The 19,136-nt window shown below is 46.0% G+C and overlaps 1 protein-coding gene across 2 annotated transcripts; it reads left to right on the top strand.

Moving 5' to 3' along the window:
• Window positions 1-376: 376 nt before the first annotated feature.
• Window positions 377-16,429, top strand: Nfil3 (nuclear factor, interleukin 3 regulated). 2 transcript variants are annotated; one of them, XM_048340569.1, is made up of 2 exons: window positions 377-405; window positions 14,605-16,429. In XM_048340569.1, exon 2 carries the CDS (start codon window positions 14,752-14,754, stop codon window positions 16,120-16,122), a length of 1,371 nt encoding a protein of 456 aa, XP_048196526.1. In that variant the 5' UTR covers window positions 377-405; window positions 14,605-14,751; the 3' UTR covers window positions 16,123-16,429. The 2 variants fall into 2 exon arrangements, with proteins under 2 accessions (XP_048196526.1, XP_048196518.1); XM_048340561.1 differs by lacking the exon at window positions 377-405 and adding an exon at window positions 1,433-1,692.
• The last annotated feature ends 2,707 nt before the right edge of the window (window positions 16,430-19,136 follow it).

Below are 19,136 nucleotides of genomic sequence, written 5' to 3'. Positions count from 1 at the left end.
CAGTGTCCTGTAAGGCTTCCCAAACACCTAGTTGATAAGTAATAAATATTTGTAAACCATTAATTCCTGCGTGCTCACAGAATCTGTGTAGTGTAGGGATGGGAGAGAAACAAGCAGTATTCTCTGATAATGGGCACTCGTACTGGTAGTGGCATGTTCGCACTACTTTGGCCGTTTGTATTTTTAAAAATGAGTAAGTAAAAGTGTACATTCAGGAAGCACTCCCATCAGCCTCCACACAGCCCAAGCAGAGTTGGGGGGGGGGCAGGGGGCTGGCTGGAGGAGGTCCTGGCCACTGGCTGCCACATTCCCTATTTGGACAAGTCTGTGCGTCACTGTCAGTAATATGGCTCCCCTAGCCAAGGCCGGCACTGCACCTTTATTTATCTGTAAACTCGAGGTGGGGTGAGTTGGAGGACACGCCACGTTCCTTCTTTACCCTCTCCACCTGGATGGCTTAAGACTGGCAGCCAGGTTTCCTTTCTCTCCGTTCTTTATCTAGATGGGTAACCGGGGTGGAGGTGGGGGTGTAATTTGCATTCCTTGTGGGGCAGAAATGACACTAAGAGTTACTTGCTCAAGATCTCCCACCGAGACCCTGCGCACGATCTTCTCAAATTTGGCAGGATGCACGGGGACCCTCCCATCCTCGGAGGAAGCCCTCGCAGCGACCACCTTACCACGTGGTCGAGCGGACCGGGATGGGGGGTGGGGTAGATGGACCTCGTTTCCCGGTCGTGTTAAGCAACAACTTTGCAGTCGTCATCTTCACCCTGATTGTATGGGGTGGGGGAAGCGGTGTTCGTGTGTGGAGTGGCCCCGTCCCCACCTCTCCAAAGAAGGGCGAGGGGCCGTGCCCACCCTGGCTGACACCGCGCGAAGCAGCCCCTGCCTTTCCCCACCGCAACACACCACCTCCGGCCCACCCCTCGTGGCAGGGGTCCCCCTGAGAGTGTGTGCGTGGAGGAAGGGACGCCGAGATCCCGGCCACGCCAGGCTCGCCCCAGCCCGTGGCCCTCCCCACCCCAGCTCGGGTGGCAACAGGTAGTCCGGCTAGCAGACAAAAAGCGCCTCGGCCAGGGCTCCGGGGGTCACCCGGGATGTCGGGTGGCGCCCAGGAGCTCCAGGGGCAGCGACAGGCTAGCGAGTTGGGGGCTCCGGGCTCCTCCCCAGGCTCTTGGCGGTCGGGTTCGCCATGCTGACCATTGCGCAACCCTCCCGCCGTGCGCAAGACCTCGCGGGCGCCCGGGCGGCGGCCGCGGCCGTGCGGGGAAGAACGCGGACTGGTAGTGGCGCCGCCGCGGAGGGTAGGAGAGGGGCGTGGGTGGGGGCGTGTCCGCGAGGGACCCGCCCCCGGCGGCCGCGGCCATTGGCGGCGGGCTGGGGGCGGGTGCGGGCGCGGCGATTGGGGCCGCGGCCGCCCGTCACGGCGGGGCTGGCGGGCGGCGACGTAGCACGGCGCTCGGAACTGACCTACTAACACACATCTCTCAGCGCGGCCACGGCGCCCGCGGACCCGGCGCGATCGCCCGCCCGCCCGCCCGCCCGCCTTCTGTGCCGCGCCCTCGCCGCCGTCCGCCGCGGTCCCGCCGGCCCGGCCCAGCCCGGAGCTGCGCGGCCTCCTGCGTGTCTTCGGACGCCCTTTTCTTTTTCCTAGTCGGCTGCGTTCACCGGCCGGGGAGCCGAAACACGGTAAGTGCTCCGCCCACCGTCGGCCGAGGGGCCCGGCGCCCGCTCCCCGAAGGCGCGCGGCGGGCCGGCTTGGGGCGCGGGGCACGGGCAAAACGACGGGGCGCGGGGCTCGCCGGCGGCGGCGAGTGTGCGCGGGCCATTCGTTACATAAACTTTTGCTGCCTTGTCTGGATGGGACTCGCCACCTTAAGGTGGCCGCTTTGATTGCAGCGCCCGGGCGCCGGCACGTAGTCCGGGCTGGTTCGCGCTCTCCCCCCCCCCACCCCCACCCCCCGCTGCGATTGCATAATGTCTCCCAATTTCAGGAAAAATTGATGTTTGGGTCGAGTGGAATGCCGGGGAGGCTGAGCCCGCCCCAGAGCCGGGAAGATGCTCTTTCCTCCTTGGATCTTCCCTTTCTCGTTGGTTCTCCGGGGCTGGCGGCACGGGGACGGCGGGGGGAGGGGTGGGTAATAGGGAACAGTCTTGATTTGCTTGTTGAGAAAGAGGGTTGGTAGCGTGAATGGTGACGGCATTCGGAGAATGCCTGCGCGGCGTTTGTTTGTGTCAGGCGGCTTGTGCCTGCACCGACGTTCTCCACCGATTGTCGTCAGCGTGTTTTACAAGCCCTCGGGAAGGTTGTAGGATTTGTCCTTTCTTATATTGCATAATCTGCCCACGGATTACGGGGCTGAGATTTGGGAATAGGCGCAGCGTGTGTGCGATGATTTGGTCATTTTAGAGCAGCGTTGGGCTTATTAGATCGTTCTTTACATCTGTAGTACATCCTAGATAAACATGTTTTAAAAAAAAAACAACCAACAATGATCCTACAGACAGAAAGAAAAAATTCCTGCGGTGGTTGAATACTGATCTTGGGTACGGCGGCCAGGGGAGGGTGTGTGTGTGTGTGTGTGTGTGTGTGTGTGTGTGTGGTGAGGTGTGTGTGTGTGTGTGTGTGTGTGTGTGGTGAGGTTCGCTCCATAAACGTTCAGAGCTGTTATTTTTAAATCTGAGACCAGCCATTGAGACGTTTACCTCCCCCCACCCCTTCCTAATTGTAATGCATTCCATTCGATCTGCTCTTTTTCTCACCTTATTGTCATTGCTTTTAAACAGACAGGAGAAGGCAGATCACATAATAGTTTCCTGGAAATGTTGCATTATGTAACTACCGAATTTGCTGGCAGTTGAGCGTGGAGAGCTAATTACGTGATTTTATAATCTTGCTACAAAGAAAGTAGGACAATCTCAGCGTTCAAGAATGTCACTATAACGGGGTTGGGTTTTTAAAAGATATTTTAAACAGGAAAAGTAGACAACCGGCTAAGCACCGCATTAAATCGTGTTGCCAAATGTGTGCCTTTCGCCCTAAATGAAATGTGCGTGTTTTTTCTTCTAAATTTAGCTCTATCACATTTTAACAATTGTGGCCTCAGTGCTATTTCTGGTGTTTTCTCCAGGGCGCTGTGCAAATACAAGTTCAAGGCCATTTGCTGGGTAGTTTTAACTCCACGCCTTCGGAGACCTTTGATAAGATTGTATTTTTAGGAAGGCATTTCGCAGCGCCCGGTGATTTGCTGGATGCTGGCTCGCATTTATCTTTTTAAAGGACACTTTGGGAAACTGCTGTTCTCAAGAGAACCGCGGGGAATGAGCAAGTGTCATCTTCTGCTCTTGGCTTTTGTAAATAACAACAGCTAATGAGGTCAGAAGTATTTCTTTCACACCACGTTACCTCCCCCTCCAGACGAGATATGATTTATGGAAAGCGTATAGACTAGAATTTTTGTTTGAATAGGCTATTTTTATTCATAGGAGGATATATGAATATGCAAAATACCAAGATATTAATTTTCTTCTTGGATGCTTACCTAGTGTAATTATATGTGAATGCATGTATATAATATGTTTGAACAGATTTTTAACATAACCTTTACATAATGCAAGTGCACTTTTTTGGGGGGGAGGGGAGAATCGAGGATACACAGAGATTTGCCCCTGAAATTATTTTACTCCAAATGACTGCGACCCTTTTCCAAGAAGCTACTGTTGCTCCAACCCGCCTACCCCCGCCCCCCTCCAGGGCAGACCCCGACCTACTTTGCGACCTCGGGTGGAAATCCCGGGCCGGTAGGGGGCCGCGTGGCGTCTCCTTCGGCTCGGGACCTCCAGGGGCGCGTCCACGCCGCCCCCCGTTGTGCCCCTCCCTTCCACGGGTCTGCGGGATCTGCTGGAAGCCGAGGTCGGTGGTGGTGGGCGGGGACCTGACTCCGGACGCGGCGTTGGGCAGGGGCTGCTCGGTGGCCTGCGGCACTCCCCGCCCCGTCCCCACATTCCTTTGTTCTGGCGCGGGGGTCCTCGCGGCGCCGAGGCCCCGCTGCGCCGCCCACCCGGCGGGAGGCGGGTCTCGGGGAGAGGCTCAGCGTGGGGGCGCGGCGGCCTGGCGGTGCCGGTGCGCTCCGCGCGGCGCGGTGCCCTGAGGGACCCGGGCGCAGGCACCGATTGGAGAGGAGCAGCCCGGCTGCCCGACGTGGTGTGGGCCAATCCTGGGTCCGAGGCCACGTCTTTGCGAGGCGAGGTTCTAAAAGCCACTGACACCTTTGTTCTGGAAGTCGTTGCTGTATTTCAACAGCCAGGCCCTCCCCCCACTCATGCATTGGAATAAGAAAACCTCCAAAGGTTCACACACCGTAGAAACTGCGGGGCGGGAGGCGGGAGCTGGGCTGTCCAGGATGGATCAGAATGGACAGCAAGGCCCCAGCCCCCAGCTTGAATGTGGCCAGTTGAGACCATATTTTATTATTATTATTATTATTATTATTTTGTATCTTCGATTTATGTGGGCAAAGGCGATAGCGAACTCAGGGGTCCCAAGTTCAAAGTCAGTCAAATCAGAATCCACCAAGATGCTGTTGTCCCGCAGTAAAAGTCCTGCGCAGTACTTTCATTTTAGCTTGAAGACTTACAAGGTTTGTGAGCCTGCAGTAACTCGGCGAGCTCCTGGAGACATGCCTGTGATCCCTAAGAGCCTTTCCCACACAGTCTGCTCTTTGTTGATCTTAGCTTTGGAACTGCCTCCTGGGGATCACAGCTGACACCCCTGCCCCTAACCAGATTCTCCCCATTATGGGCATTCAGTTAGAGACCAAGTCTCTGTTAGGTCAGATCACAGCAGGCAACCAGGCCCCTCTGGCCTAGCTGCCCTGCTTCCTTCCCATTGCCACTGGCCCTCCACAGTAAACTGAGGGAGAGAACCCAATAATTGCATCCTGCATAACTGACCAATTAATTCATAGATGTATGCTTGACTTTATTTTCCTGTGGGGTAGGAATGAGGATTAGTTTTGGCCTGGACTTTTTTGTTCTATCATCCTCCTCATTATTTTCTGAAAACTGTTGGCCATCATGTTCTGTGGTAATTTTAATACTAAGGGAATTCTTGACAGGGTCAAAGAACTTCTAACATCCCAAATCGTTGGGTTAATGTGTGGGGGAACTGTTTGAAAGAGCTGAAAGATGAGTTGGTGATAGCAAGCTGTTGGCCTTTAGTTAGTTCCCTGGAACTTTCTGTGATTGTATTCTAGGATCTGGGTGTGCTCTGCTTCTACAATTTGGTCTGAGATCAGCAAGGGCTGGATGAGAACTGGAGAGCAGCTCTCCTGACTGGGATGTATGTAGCTGTGTGGATGAAAGTTAAAGCCAAGCCCAGTTGGACCATTATTTGATTCTTTTAACTAACGTAAGCATGGTTGACCCTGACCCTGACTACACAGGCAATGGTGGAGTGGTGAGAGGCAGAAAGGGCTCATTGCCTCCATACTGGCCATTCTTCAGAAATGAGATGAAGAGCTAATATTTACTGAACACACAGGGCCAGGCACCCTGTGGAAGGCCTGGTCATCATCTCCAGTTGATAGATGAGGAAATAAATGACTCAGAGAAGTTGATCAGCAGCCTAGGCCAGAGCTTCAAGAGATGCTTGTTGTCCCTCCCCCTCTCTTCTGTCTGGCCTTTCCTTCCCTGAGAGTGACTGCAAGCTTGCTGTAGGTTTTGAAAGAGTTTCCTTTTCTGTGTTAAGGGTTTATCTTGGTGAAGTGCAATTATAACATCCCTATGATGCAACCACCTGAAAATTAAAACCCTTGTGGGAGACCTTTCCCAAGTTGAGCAATGGGCCTGACTCACTGCTGAGTGGATTTTTCTAGTTGACCTTCTCTTGGTCATTAGAGTCAGTTCCGAGATGTAGATGTGATTGAAGCCTAGATGGAAAAGGTGTGGTCACAGGGCCTCCGCTTTATTTTTTACCGAATTTAAAAAAAAAAGTCACACATACCTCATTATTTCCATTGTAATCCAGATGGCGTTTGGGCTGTTAAAAAGTTGTTTATTTTTTTCATGTGTATTGAGCCATGAGAGCACACTTGGGATTCAATTCAAGTTGAACAAACAATGTCATTGAAATTTCCTATAATTTTCATTTCTTGTTTTTGTCAGGTAGGCCTGTATTTCACAGGGGTCTCACATTGTTTGGTATCCTGTTATTTTTCTAAATTAGATTTGAGTTGATTTTTATCCAGATCGGACTGGTTGTATGAGAATGTCGAAAGACATTGACCTTTGATCACAGACATTACATAAGGGCTTTTCAGTTTCAAAATGAATTTTTATTACCACCATCTCCAATTATCTCTCACATTTCTTAGCAAATAACTTTCCTGTAGTAAAAAAAAAAAGTTTCTCAGATGGCTTTAATTAGAGAGCAGAAGCTTGTTTTTAAATCTAGTAGGATTTACTGGATACCGTGCATTAATAATCCGTGCTTTGAGGACTCAGTTTCACTGGAATCCGAGAGTTTGTAGGGCTTTTTTAGTTATCAGAGTGTGGTGTCTTTTATTAACTTTCCAGAGATCTTCAACTGTATTTAAGGAACCTCCATATAAACCCCAAATATAAACTTTTAAAACACACACACACATAAGGGATATAGTGAAATACAGGTTTTTGGCAACTATCTGCTTATTGGGCAAGTGAACAAGAAATTATAAAGCCCAAGCTGAGCAGGAGGATGAGAATATTCTAGAACCTTCTGTAGCATGCCCTAGCCCACACCTTTTTTTCCACCATCATTACATACTGTTGCATGCAGTGTTTGTTCATGGTGGCATTTCCTTCAGATGGCTTCCCGATTGTCAGTGTCCTTTAAAATTTCACAGGAGTTGTTAGGTGGACCAGTTACTGGAAAGTTCCAGCCGTTCCTCATTTGGAAGTGTCTGTAGTTTTTTTTTTAAGTGTTACTTTAAAAGCCAGGCAGTTTTGGCTCACGCCTATAATCCTAGCTACTCAGGAGTCTGAAATCTATGGATCAGAGTTCAAAGTCATCCCGGGAAGAAAAGTCTTGTGAGATTTACTCTAGTTAACCGCCAGAAAACTAGAAGTGGAACTGTGGTTCTAGTGGTAGAGTGCCAGCAATTAGCAAAAGACCCAAGGAAGAGCTGGAGCTGAGTTTAAGCCCCCTTAATGGCACACAAACACACACACACACACATGCACAAATACATGTGTTACTGTAGATTTAAAAAAATATGTTTCTGTCTCATCCCTCCCCCTCAGCCTCTCCCACTCTTCCATGCATACCGTACCCTCTCTCTCATTGTAGAAAGCCCTGTCTTTATTTCTGAAGCCCTGAAGTCGATTGTGTAGCTGTGTTTGTGTGAATGCCCTTTTTCTTTGCAGTCCTCAAAATAATTTCATTGGGCATTAGGTTACAAATGAGCCTTCTTAGGGAGAACGTCAAGTCATGCTGTTTCATATCTAAGTGACTAAATTGCATCATTGCTAGAGTAAACGGCAGTGTTGTCATCTTATGAAGGTTAAATCTAATTCCAAGTAGTCATTTGTTGAAATATTTTCATTGATGGTAAGCTGGATTGGGTTGGAACACACTTATTTCCAAATGTACCTAAATAGAAAACTGTGTCAGTTACTGCAGTGAGGCCAGATTCTGGCAAAGTGTAAGAGTGTGTTTATTCGTGCGAGTTCCCTTCGAGCACCAGTCCACGCCTCTCCCTGACTGCTGCTTACTGCTGACAGCTGGGTTATTAGTGTGGGCCCCTCAGCTGGGTGCTTGGAGGCTTAACATAGTTTTCTTAATTTAAAAAGATTTTTGTTTTGTTTGCTTTTTGCCACAGGGTTAGAGAATCCTCTGGCACCTTCAACATCCCATCTTCCTGTTTGGTGAAGATGTAAATTCTGTGCTTATTTTATCATTTTTTTTAAACATTAGATTGTTTTCCTTATCCATGAATGAAGTAAAAACCGATTTATTGATACATGTGAATAAAATTTTACCCACAGTAGATACATGTATGTTAGCATTTTACTAGTGTCATTGGTTTAGAAATGTAAAGAACTAGCCAGGCACTGGTGGCTTATGCTGTGATCCTAAATTATGTCACAGGAGGCCAAGATCTGAGGATCTCCCAAGCTAGCCTAGGCAGAAAAGTCTGTGAGAATCTTATCTCCAATGAACCAGGAATAAGCTGGAAGTTGAGCTGTGGCTCAAGTGGCAGAGCACCAGCCTTAAGCTGAAAAGCCAAGCAAGAGTGCAAGGCCCTTAAAAAGGAGGGTGGTGGTGTTGTATATGCAAGGCTCTGAGTTCAAATCCCAGTACTGGCACAAAAAACACACACACACACAAATGCACTGTGAACTGGTGATTTTTTTTTTTGGTAAGAAAATTTGGCGGAACTTTATTGAGTAAGTAAGCAAGCAAGCAGACAGGCAGACAAAAAGCAGACAAACAAATAGAAAGGAAGGGGCACAACCTAACAGTGTGGGAGCTCTCTAGGAGAACCCCCAAACTGGTGATTTTTTTCATGAAAATGACACATCTGAAAAGCCAGTGACTACCTTCTTAGTGGATGATCTATGGCTAATATAACTTGGGCTTACCTTGAAAACAAGGTCTCTCAAATGTTCTCTTTATTAACATCAAAGAGTAGGGCTGGGAATATGGCCTAGTGGTAGAGTGCTTGTCTCATATACATGAAACCCTGGGTTCAATTCCTCAGCACCACACATATAGAAAAAGCCAGAATTGGCACTGTGGTGGTTCAAGAGGTGGAGTGCTACCCTTGAGCAAAAAGAAGCCAGGGACAGTGCTCAGGCCCTGAGTTCAAGCCCCAGGACTGGCAAAAAAAAAAAAAAATCTAACACCAGAGAGTAGAAAGCAAATGCGCTATTTGTATATAAAGCTTTCCCAATCACTAGGTGCATCAAATTATATTTCCTCTCATATTGACCGACTTTTTAAACCAAAATAGGTAATGGAAGCTCCCAAACCTACTCTTTCAGGAAGTAATTAGTAGGAAAATGTTCTTATAGTAGATGTATGTGTGTGTGGGTATGTGTGGGTGTGCCAGTCCTGCGGCTTAAGCTCAGAGCCCGAGTGCTGTCTCTGAGCTTTTTTTGCTCAATGCTAGTACTCACTTGAGCCACAGCTCAACTTCCATTTTTTGCTGGTTAATTGGAGCTCAGCATCTCTAGGACTTTTCGTGCCCTGATTGGCTTCCAATCACAATCCTCAGATAGCAGTTTCTTGACTAGCTAGTATTATAGTTAAGAGCCACTAGTGCCCAGCTCTGACCCAAATAAACTTTAAAACTCTGGGCTTATGAAATCTAACCCCTGCTTCTGGCAACAGTATGAGGTATTATACAAAAGCATTGCGTGGTAATGGCATCTTTGCATTTAGGTGTAGAAAAGTCCGCTGCTGGCATGTCACGACTATGTCTGCTCTTACATTTCTCTTTTTTATTTGTGACTTTAAGAAAGAGTGCTGTCATCTAATGGGTGTGATGATGTTAATTGTACTGACTATACTAACATCATAGAATTGGCATTTAATGTCAATTATTCACCAAGAAGAAACAGTAAGCTGTGACTAATGTACCAACAGCATTAAGTCTTGGTTTGACAAGATGACATGTCCATGAAGTAATTGTTAAATTAATCATAAAGGAAAATATTGGTGTCTGGAATAAAGTCATTAGGTTAGCGTAAGTAACTGATGTTTTTAGAAGGCATTGTCAGGTTCCTTTAAATTGGCTTTCAGTTTATTGTTAAAGGACAGAGTCCAGAGACCATGTCTACTGCTAGCTGCTGTGTGATTTCCAGCTAGCTGCTCAGCCTCTCTGTGGTTTAGTGGGTTCCTCTACAACATGAAAGGGTCAGAAAGCCACTGGCCTTCTTGTTGAAATAAATATGTTCTTCTGGGTGTCGTGGCCAGGAGCATAGTACACACTCGCAATCCTAGATAGAAATGCCAAGATTGAAGCCAACCTGGCTACATAAGAACATTCTGTCTTCAAAGTCCACAGCTATATTTTTACTTTTTAAAAAAAACACAGATAGGATCCAGGAAATTAAAATTTTAATAGATAGGAAAATTAGTAAAAATGATTAATAGGGGCTGGGAATATGGCCTAGTGGCAAGAGTGCTTGCCTCCTACACATGAAGCTCTCAGTTCGATTCCCCAGCACCACATATATGGAAAACGGCCAGAAGGGGCGCTGTGGCTCAGGTGGCAGAGTGCTAGCCTTGAGCGGGAAGAAGCCAGGGAAGGTGCTCAGGCCCTGAGTCCAAGGCCCAGGACTGGCCAAAAATAAAAAATAATAATAATAATAATAAATAAATAAAAATAAAAATGATTAATAGAAATAAACATGGCCAGGATGTGAAGCAACTCTGAGGAATATAGGAGAGTCTTCTGGGTGGTACCTTTGTTGGTTTGAGACATCTGAAGTTACAGCCTTATCTAAGGGTGCCTTGCTGCCTCCCTCCCCCCAAATGGTGTAACTGGATATGTGTGGCTCAGAAGCCAGGAACTCAAAAGCAACTATGCACGCACTGGTGCCTCACGCCTGTAATCCTAGCTATTCAAGAAGATATGAGAACCATGGTTCAAAGCCAGCTCTGAGCAGAAAAGTCCTTGAGACTTTTATATCTAACAAATAGACAAATAGGGAGCAGTGGCTTAATTGGTAGAGCCCTAACCTTGAAGGAAAACCAAGCAAAAACAAGGAAGCCTTGAGTTCAAGCCCCACTACTGGCGCGCCTGTATGTGCGCGCGCGCGCGCGCACACACACACACACAGAAAAGAAGTGATTATGTGTCTAGTGTCTCAGGACAGTATGCCCAGCCAGGCACCCTGTCCAGTGGAGGGAAGGTCCTGAGTCGGTACTGGAGGCTGGACTGAGGTCTCAGCTTTGCCATTTAACAAGCTACAGGACACCAGGCAAATCACTTCCCTTCTTTGTGCCTTCCTTTAGTTTTCTCTCTGTAAATGGTTATTGTGAAGGTTAGTGAACTACCAGTAGGCCAGGTCCCTAGTGTTTATTGTGGTGTTAAGTACACAGTGTATGCTTCATATGTTTTGGGAAGGGGAAAAAAATGTAATGAATAAAAGAAACTCTGCTAATGAGTAAAGTGTCCCACAATAGTTAATTGGAAAGAAAATATCCCAAAGGTAAACAGACGGGTGATCATCAAATCCAATGTTGAACGCCTAATATCTTCAGTTTATTGCTGAAAGAATAGAAATGTATTTTAATTTCCGCCCTGAAGTATATATTAAAATATACTTTAATTTCCGCCCCCAAAGCCCTTTGCAGTTTATTTAGACAGGAAAGATAAACCTGTAAAACAAAACATTGTGCAAAATCAGAGCCTGTCCATTATCACCTGATGCTGATAAGCTCTCTTTGCCATGGCAAGATTATTAGATAAATAATATTATAGGAGTAGCCTCAGATAATGTGTGCTGACACACAATAAAGATGTATAGGCTCATGGTGACAGGTGGTGGCATTCAAATGGAAGCTGATTAAAGAGAAGTGAGGCTCCTGTGGATTTTAGCAAACCAAAATCAACTTGGAGAGGTGCTAAATCAGATATGTAGCACTTGGGCACCTTAAGTACTTAGTACTTAACTGAGGGTTAAGGAAATTTTACAACAATTGGACCTACTTCTGTTAAGTAGAAGTAGAAATAGTTCTCTAAACAGCATGTCCTACCTGCTTGTCCTTACTTGTGCCAGGTACATACCTGTATGTAGTGCCAGAGGTTTCAAAAGATCCCAGCCCACTGAATGCAAAGAGAGATCACAGGAGATTTGGAAAGAATAACAAAGACAGAATGGTAGACTAATGGAAATGAAATAGACTTTTTCAAAAGAAAGGATGGATAAAGAGATTGATTGAAGTTGGGCACAGGTGGCTCGTACCCATAATCCTGCAATCCAACTACTCAGGAGGCTGAGATCTGAAGATCACAATTCAAAGCCATCCCAGGCAAGAAAGTCCATGAGACTCTTATCTCCACCTAACCACTAAAAAGCCAGAAAGTGAAGCTGTGGCTTAAGTGATAGAGTGCCAGTCTTGAGTGAAAAGGCTAAAAGACCTCCCCCAGGCCCTGAGTTTAAGCCCTAGTACCTGCACAAAAAGGGTGTGGGAGGGGGGCAAGTAGATGGAACAGAAGGATTTTTCAATGGAAATATACTCAGAATAATAGTATGCAGGACCCTCATATGTCCAAAAACTAGGTGTGGAATACAGTAGCTCCTGATAATATAGTAGGAATTTGAAAGACACTGCTTTGCTGGAATTTCTTATTCTGCTTTGTCAGTCCTTCCTCCTTAGGGGTGAAGATCTGACTGAATGACAGAATATTCAATGTTGTAGCAAGGAAGATTCCATGCAGTTAGGGAAGACTTGGGGGGGGGGGGTCTATATGTTGGCAAACAAAACCTCAGTGGAAAAAATAGGAAATGGAAATGGGATATCTTACTAAGTGACTGATAAGAAAATTCTGTTTCTGGAACATCATCATTACACCTTGAAGGCAGAGCCAGTAATCCAAGCTACTTAAGAGGCTGAGATATGAGGATCAGATCATGGTTCCAAGTCAGCCATGAGGTTTTATCTCCACTTAGTCAGCAAAAAGCTGAAAGTACAGTTGTGGCTCAAGTGTTAAAGCACCAGCCTTGAACAAATAACTAAGTGGCAGTGCCCAGGCCCTGAGTTCAGCCCCAACACTGGCACAATAAAACAAACCCAGAAACTTGCGGGTAGCTGTTCCCTAGATGATTGGCCCAGCTTAGTGCACAGAAAATGGCTGGCATGAAACCTTAGTCTTTTAATGATCCTGAAATTATTACATCATGCTTTCTATTCCTACTGGAAAAGACAAAAGAAAACTGGCATTTTTCCAATTGATAAAATTAAACTTTATTAGTCATTATAAAAGTATGTGTAGAAAAGAAGTAGTGACGTAAAACAAAGCACTAAATCTTTTTAATGTGGCAGATAGTGCTGAGTGAACAGTTGTACATATCTACTTTATGAAGCAAATTACCAGCTGGAAAATTAGGCAGAGAAACCGCATATAGAAACACAGGCCCAAAACTACCATGAAAAGAGGATTATTGGCTCATAAGTATGGATTTATTATCTCACATGCAAGCAAATGTGAGGGTCGGGGATGTGGCTCAGAGGTAGAGAGAGGTCTTGACTATGTAGAGGCCCTGGGTTCAATTCCAATACCGGAGGGAGGGAGGGAGGGACGGAGGGAGGGAGGGAGGGAAGGAAGAGCAAGTGTCAGGACAGATTAATATTATAAATATCTCACCCGTGGGAGAGGACACTATTTGATATTCTATTTTTGAGGTCTTACATTTTATTTGAAACTAATTAGTAACATTGAAAGAATTCCTTTCCATAATTATATCATCTCCTTTTAAAGTAATGTCAAGTTTCAGGAAGGTACTGTTCTTAAAAAAAAAAAAAAAAAGGACTTTGAATGGTTTCTCCAAAGCTACTTACTACATTTGTTTACTGGAATCCATTGCAACAGAATTTTCAAAGGCCATTAAAAGAATTTTGGACACTTCAGGGTTGAATGCTTGATTAGTCTGTTTGAAGGAACCCAAAGGGACATAAATACAGGTGCGTCTGGATCTAGGGCTTTATGGAGAGGAGTCCTTTCCACTGGGGTCTGGTGAATCACCCTGTGAGATTGTCTGAGATGGAGATATGGTCCCTGGTTTTCTTGTTGTTATTGGGTTTTGTTTGGTTTTGTACTGGTACTGGGACTTGAACTCAGGGCCTGGGCACTTGTCCCTTAGCTTTTTCACTCAAGGCTGGAACTCTTCTACTTGAGCCACAACTCTACTTCCAGCTCTTTGGTGGTTAATTGCAAATAAGAGTGTCTTGGATTTGTCTGCCCAGGCTGGCTTGGAACCTCGATTCATAGATCTCAGCATATGACAAGTGTCTAGGAGTATAGATTTGAGCCTGTAAACACAGCTACCCAGTAGTGGCACCTGGATTACATCCACATGCCATTGCAGATTAAACCCAATAACAGCTCAGTTGCTAATACGGCTTTTCTTTTGTGGAAATAAAAAATTAGCTCTATTACAGTTTTAGTATAACTAGAACTTGTTTATAGAGTTTTCTTAGTGAAGCTCCTTTAAAGAGATGAGCTGGTAGTGATAAAAACGTTATCTAGAATTATTCAGAAACACTACAATGTGCAGATACTATTAGGAACTTACCTGCCAGAGGTGATCTGACATTGCCTTGCTGTCATGGCTCACTGCAACATGCTGTACTCCATCCATTTCTTATCAAGCAGTCTTCCTCTTTTTTTTCCTAGGCCAGACATGGACTCATTCATTCATTCATTCATTCACTTACTCATTCTTAGACAATCTCCTAGATCACAGTAGAGGCACTTTGCTTAAATCTTTTTTTTTAGAACTGCATCCTCCTTCATGGAAAAAATTGTTATGTCATTGGTGCCTGTACCCTTAAAATCTCACCCTGTTCCTTTGTCCAACTGGATGACTGTTTCTTTTCCTATCTTGCAGACAACCAGGGAGACCAATGGTAAGAAGAGCTGATTGATCTCAGACAGGAGAACAGAAAGGAAAATATTGATGGATTTGAAGCCACAGTTTGTAGTGCATTTGACAGTACTGGGGAAATAATTGGTCGTCCAGTGCATACAGTTTCTGATGCAGCTGAGAAAAATGCAGACCATTAAAAAAGAGCAGGCATCCCTGGACCCATCCAGCAGTGTGGACAAGATAGTAGTACTTAATCCTGCTCTGACAGAAGTGTCGGAGGACCTGACTGTGGGTGAAGAACTACTTCTGAACGAAGGAGGCAGCGTGGGCAAAAACAAATCCTCAGCATGTCGGAGAAAACGTGAATTTATTCCTGACGAGAAGAAAGATGCTATGTACTGGGAAAAGAGGCGGAAGAACAACGAAGCTGCCAAAAGATCTCGGGAGAAGCGCCGGCTCAATGACCTGGTTTTAGAAAACAAACTGATAGCACTGGGAGAGGAAAATGCGACTCTGAAGGCCGAGCTGCTTTCCCTGAAGTTGAAGTTTGGTCTAATTAGCTCGGCTGCATATGCACAGGAAATCCAGAAACTCAGTAACTCTGCTGCCATGTACTTCCAAGAGTACCAGTCATCTAAGGCTGCGGCATTTGCAGATGAGCCCGAGCCCACCCTGGCCCCTGCGGGATGCATCTCAGTCATCAAACACTCCCCGCACAGCTCGCTGTCTGATGCTTCTGAAGCATCCTCTGCTGAGCTGGCACTGGCCCGGGACAGCCCTGAGAGCAAGTTCCAGATCATCAAGCAAGAGCCCATGGAGCTGGACAGCTTCCCTCGGGAGCCCAGAGATGAGCGGAGCGCCTACACCACCTCCATTTACCAGAACTATATGGGGACCTCCTTCCCAGCCTTTGCACACTCACCGCCTCTCCTGCAGGCCAGCAGGTCCTCCAGCAACTCCCCAAGAACCTCTGAAACTGAAGATGGCGTGGTGGGCAAGGCCTCAGATGGAGAGGATGAGCAGCAGGTACCCAAGGGCCCCATCCATTCCCCGGTGGATCTGAAACACGTGCATGGCACCATGGTGAAAGTGCCCGAAGTGAATTCCTCTGCTCTGCCACACAAGCTCCGAATCAAAGCCAAAGCCATGCAGATCAAAGTAGAAGCCTTTGATAACGAGTTCGAGAACACTCAAAAACCTCCCTCGCCCATTGATATGACGTCTAAAAGACATTTGGAACTGGAGAAGCCCAGCGCCCCGAGTGTGGTTGTACATTCTCCTCTCACCCCTTTCTCAGTACAGGTGACGAACATTCAAGATTGGTCCCTTAGATCTGAACACTGGCATCCAAAAGAACTCAATGGTAAAACTCAGAGCAGCTTCAAAACTGGAGTTGTGGGGATTAAAGACAGTAGCTACAAAGTTTCTGAAGCGGAGAATCTATACTTGAAGCAGGGGATTGCAAACTTATCTGCAGAGGTGGTCTCACTGAAGAGACTAATAGCCACACAACCAATCTCTGCTTCAGACTCTGTCTAAATGACTACTGAATCACATCCAGGCATTGAGAATGATGCCTGACGCTGTTCGCCATAGATCAGAACGTTTTGTATCACGCTGAGCTCTCCCTGGCCCTGTGATGTCATTTCACTGTAATGTGCACATGTTGTCTGTTTGGTGTCTTTGTGTGCACAGACAATGATTCAGATTAGATGATGTCCTCACTCTGCCTTGTGTATAGTCAGATAGTCCATACAAAGGCTGTACATATTGAACATTATTTTTGTTGTTCGACAATAAAGTGTGTAAAGTTACCAGTTTCAATAAACTATGGTGACAAACAGAAGTACTGCTCCATTTCACTCATGATTGGATTGGGAAGAGGAAAAGTGATTTAAATGGCCAAAATCAATGTTGATATAGTCTACATTTCACTTCATGGGGAGTGGAGTGCATTTTCTTCCCTAGATAAGGGGAAAGTGAGGTGTAAACTCAGCAAAGAATCCCTTATCCCTCCTACCCCCCAGCCAGGCTGTAAGATATTTAGGGGCCTTTTAAAGAGAGAAAAGAACATGGTGAATTTTCTTGAATTTGGGACTCACTTATGAAAGGATTTCCCATTATATAGTTTTCTCTAAGACTAAGTTTTCTCTAATTTTTTTTCTTTTAGTAGAAAAATCCAAGTTATTTTGTTTCAGCCTCTCCTGAGTCATCTCCTTTCTAAGTGACATGCTGAGTCACTGACCCACATTACTGGATGACAGGCTGATTTCAAAAGAGAGGATAAAGATGAAGGATGGAGGTATTTTTTATGTTATTGTAAATCCTAACAGTTGTAGAGTATAACTGTCTAGGGAATTGAGCTAAATGCTGTTTATAATTTAAAGAATTTCAAAGAACCCATGAATTACCACGATCTGAGTATTATATATATTGCCTTTTTAAAAATTTATTCACAACCTGGAGGTATAGCTCAGTGGTAGGGCATTTGCAGGAAGCCCTGGGTTCAATCCCTCCTAGCTCTAAGTCATCAGGCATTTTGTTTGAAAATTGAAGCATAAAAATTCTAGCCAGGCACTGGTAGCTCACACCGGTAATCCTAGCTACTTAGAAGACTCAAATCTCAAGGATTGTGATTCTAGGCCAGATCTGACAGAGGAGTCTGCAACATTCCATCTCCAATTAGTCAGCAAAAAGCAGGGCTAAAGGCATGGCTCAAGAGTTATAGTATCAGCTGAGCAAATAAGCCAAACAAGTTCAAGACCCTGAGCTCAAACCCTAAAACCAGCAAACATAAATTGAAAAGGTATCATCACAATTGGATTGGGATTAAGACCACTCCCGAGTGTTTGTACAAGACCTACCACTGCTTTGAGTCATAAGCATCATAAAGACAGACCAGGGGTACTTCTGTTGTGCATCTAACTCATAGCTGCTGGTCTCTTGAATGGAATAGGGTGGGTGCTAGGCAGGTGAGGCTTTCTCAGTGGGTAACTTCCTCACCCAAGCCCTGTTTCCATACTGACCTTTTTACTCATAAAGAGAAGTCACATGTACAGTGACTCAGCTTTTGCTCTATACCTGCCCTCATTGGTACCTCTGCAAACCAAAGGCAGGAAAGATCTGGCAAAATAAGCACCCCTCTGGGGAAGGGGAGCTAGTGTCTGTAGTCTCATAGCCCACATGGAATACTTTTACACTTTATAAATGCGTAGTGCTTTGTGTTAGAGTGGGCACAATACACACACATACTCCATCTATCATGTCTTCTGGCCACTGGTGACTACTGCTCTTCAAATCATCCTGGCTCTTAGGGAAATTCAGAGCTGTCTTCAGTCATTCATTTGCAGCTGGGACTTTTTTTTTTTTTTTTTGGCCAGTCCTGGGCCTTGAACTCAGGGCCTGAGCGCTGTCCCTGGCTTCTTCCCGCTCAAGGCTAGCACTCTGCCACTTGAGCCACAGCGCCGCTTCTGGCCGTTTTCTGTATATGTGGTGCTGGGGAATCGAACCTAGGGCCTCGTGTATCCGAGGCAGGCACTCTTTGCCACTAGGCTATATCCCCTGCAGCTGGGACTTTTGTAAGGCAAAAATACTGGTCATGGAGTCATGGAGTCCAGATCCCAAAGCTATTGACAACAAAATGGCCAGAAGTGGCACTGTGGCTCAAGTGGCAGAGTGCTAGCCTTGAGCAAAAGGAAGCCAGGGACAGTGCTTAGGCCCTGAGTTCAAGGCCCAGGACTGGCAAAAAAAAAAAAAAAAGACTAAAGCTAGGCACTGGTGGCTTGTGCCTATAATCATAGCTTTATAGGAGTAAGATCTGAGGATCAAGGTTCAAAATCAGTCTGGGCAAGTAAGTCAGTGAGCCTCCTCAATTAACCAGCAAAAAGCTGGAAGTACAGCTGTGACTTAAGTGGTAGAGCACCAAGCTGCAGTGGAAAAAGGGATAGCATTCATGTCATCAGTTCAAGCACAGTACTGGTGGACACACACACACACACACACACACCTCTATCCAAGAGTTAAAAGTACACCTAGGTTAGTGGTAAATAATGTTCCTAGCATACACAAGACTAATGCCAGAGAGAGGAGGAGAAAGGGAAAGATGAGAGAAGGAATCTAAATTCACTCTAAGGAGAAAAGCAACTCATAGAGAATGACAAGACAAAACAAAATTGTAGTTCACTCACGCTTGCTCAGTGTCAAAGCAAACGAGCCACAAAGACAACTGGTTTCTGTTCTTGGGGAATGAGGGAGGCTGGATATGAAGAGAAGATACAATAGAAAACATTCCAAAGGAGATAGGAGGTTTGGCAGGCACAAAGACGGTGAAAGTATTAAGAAAACTATTAGTAAATTGTCCAGAAGGGGATAAACCTCATACTCTAGTTGTGAAGGAAAGACAAAGCAACATGGTGATAGCTGGAAATGTAAATAAAAAGCAAACAACAACAACAAATCTCCAGGTCTAGGGAGGGGCCCTATGGCTCTTGGAGCAGTACAGGAGAGAGTACCTACCTCACAGCACACTGCACCTTCCTGTTGGAGCTGGTGGT

Source organism: Perognathus longimembris, chromosome 1 (assembly GCF_023159225.1).
Source record: "Perognathus longimembris pacificus isolate PPM17 chromosome 1, ASM2315922v1, whole genome shotgun sequence".
NCBI lineage: Eukaryota > Metazoa > Chordata > Mammalia > Rodentia > Heteromyidae > Perognathus > Perognathus longimembris.
This window is presented reverse-complemented; position numbering and strand designations above follow the sequence as displayed.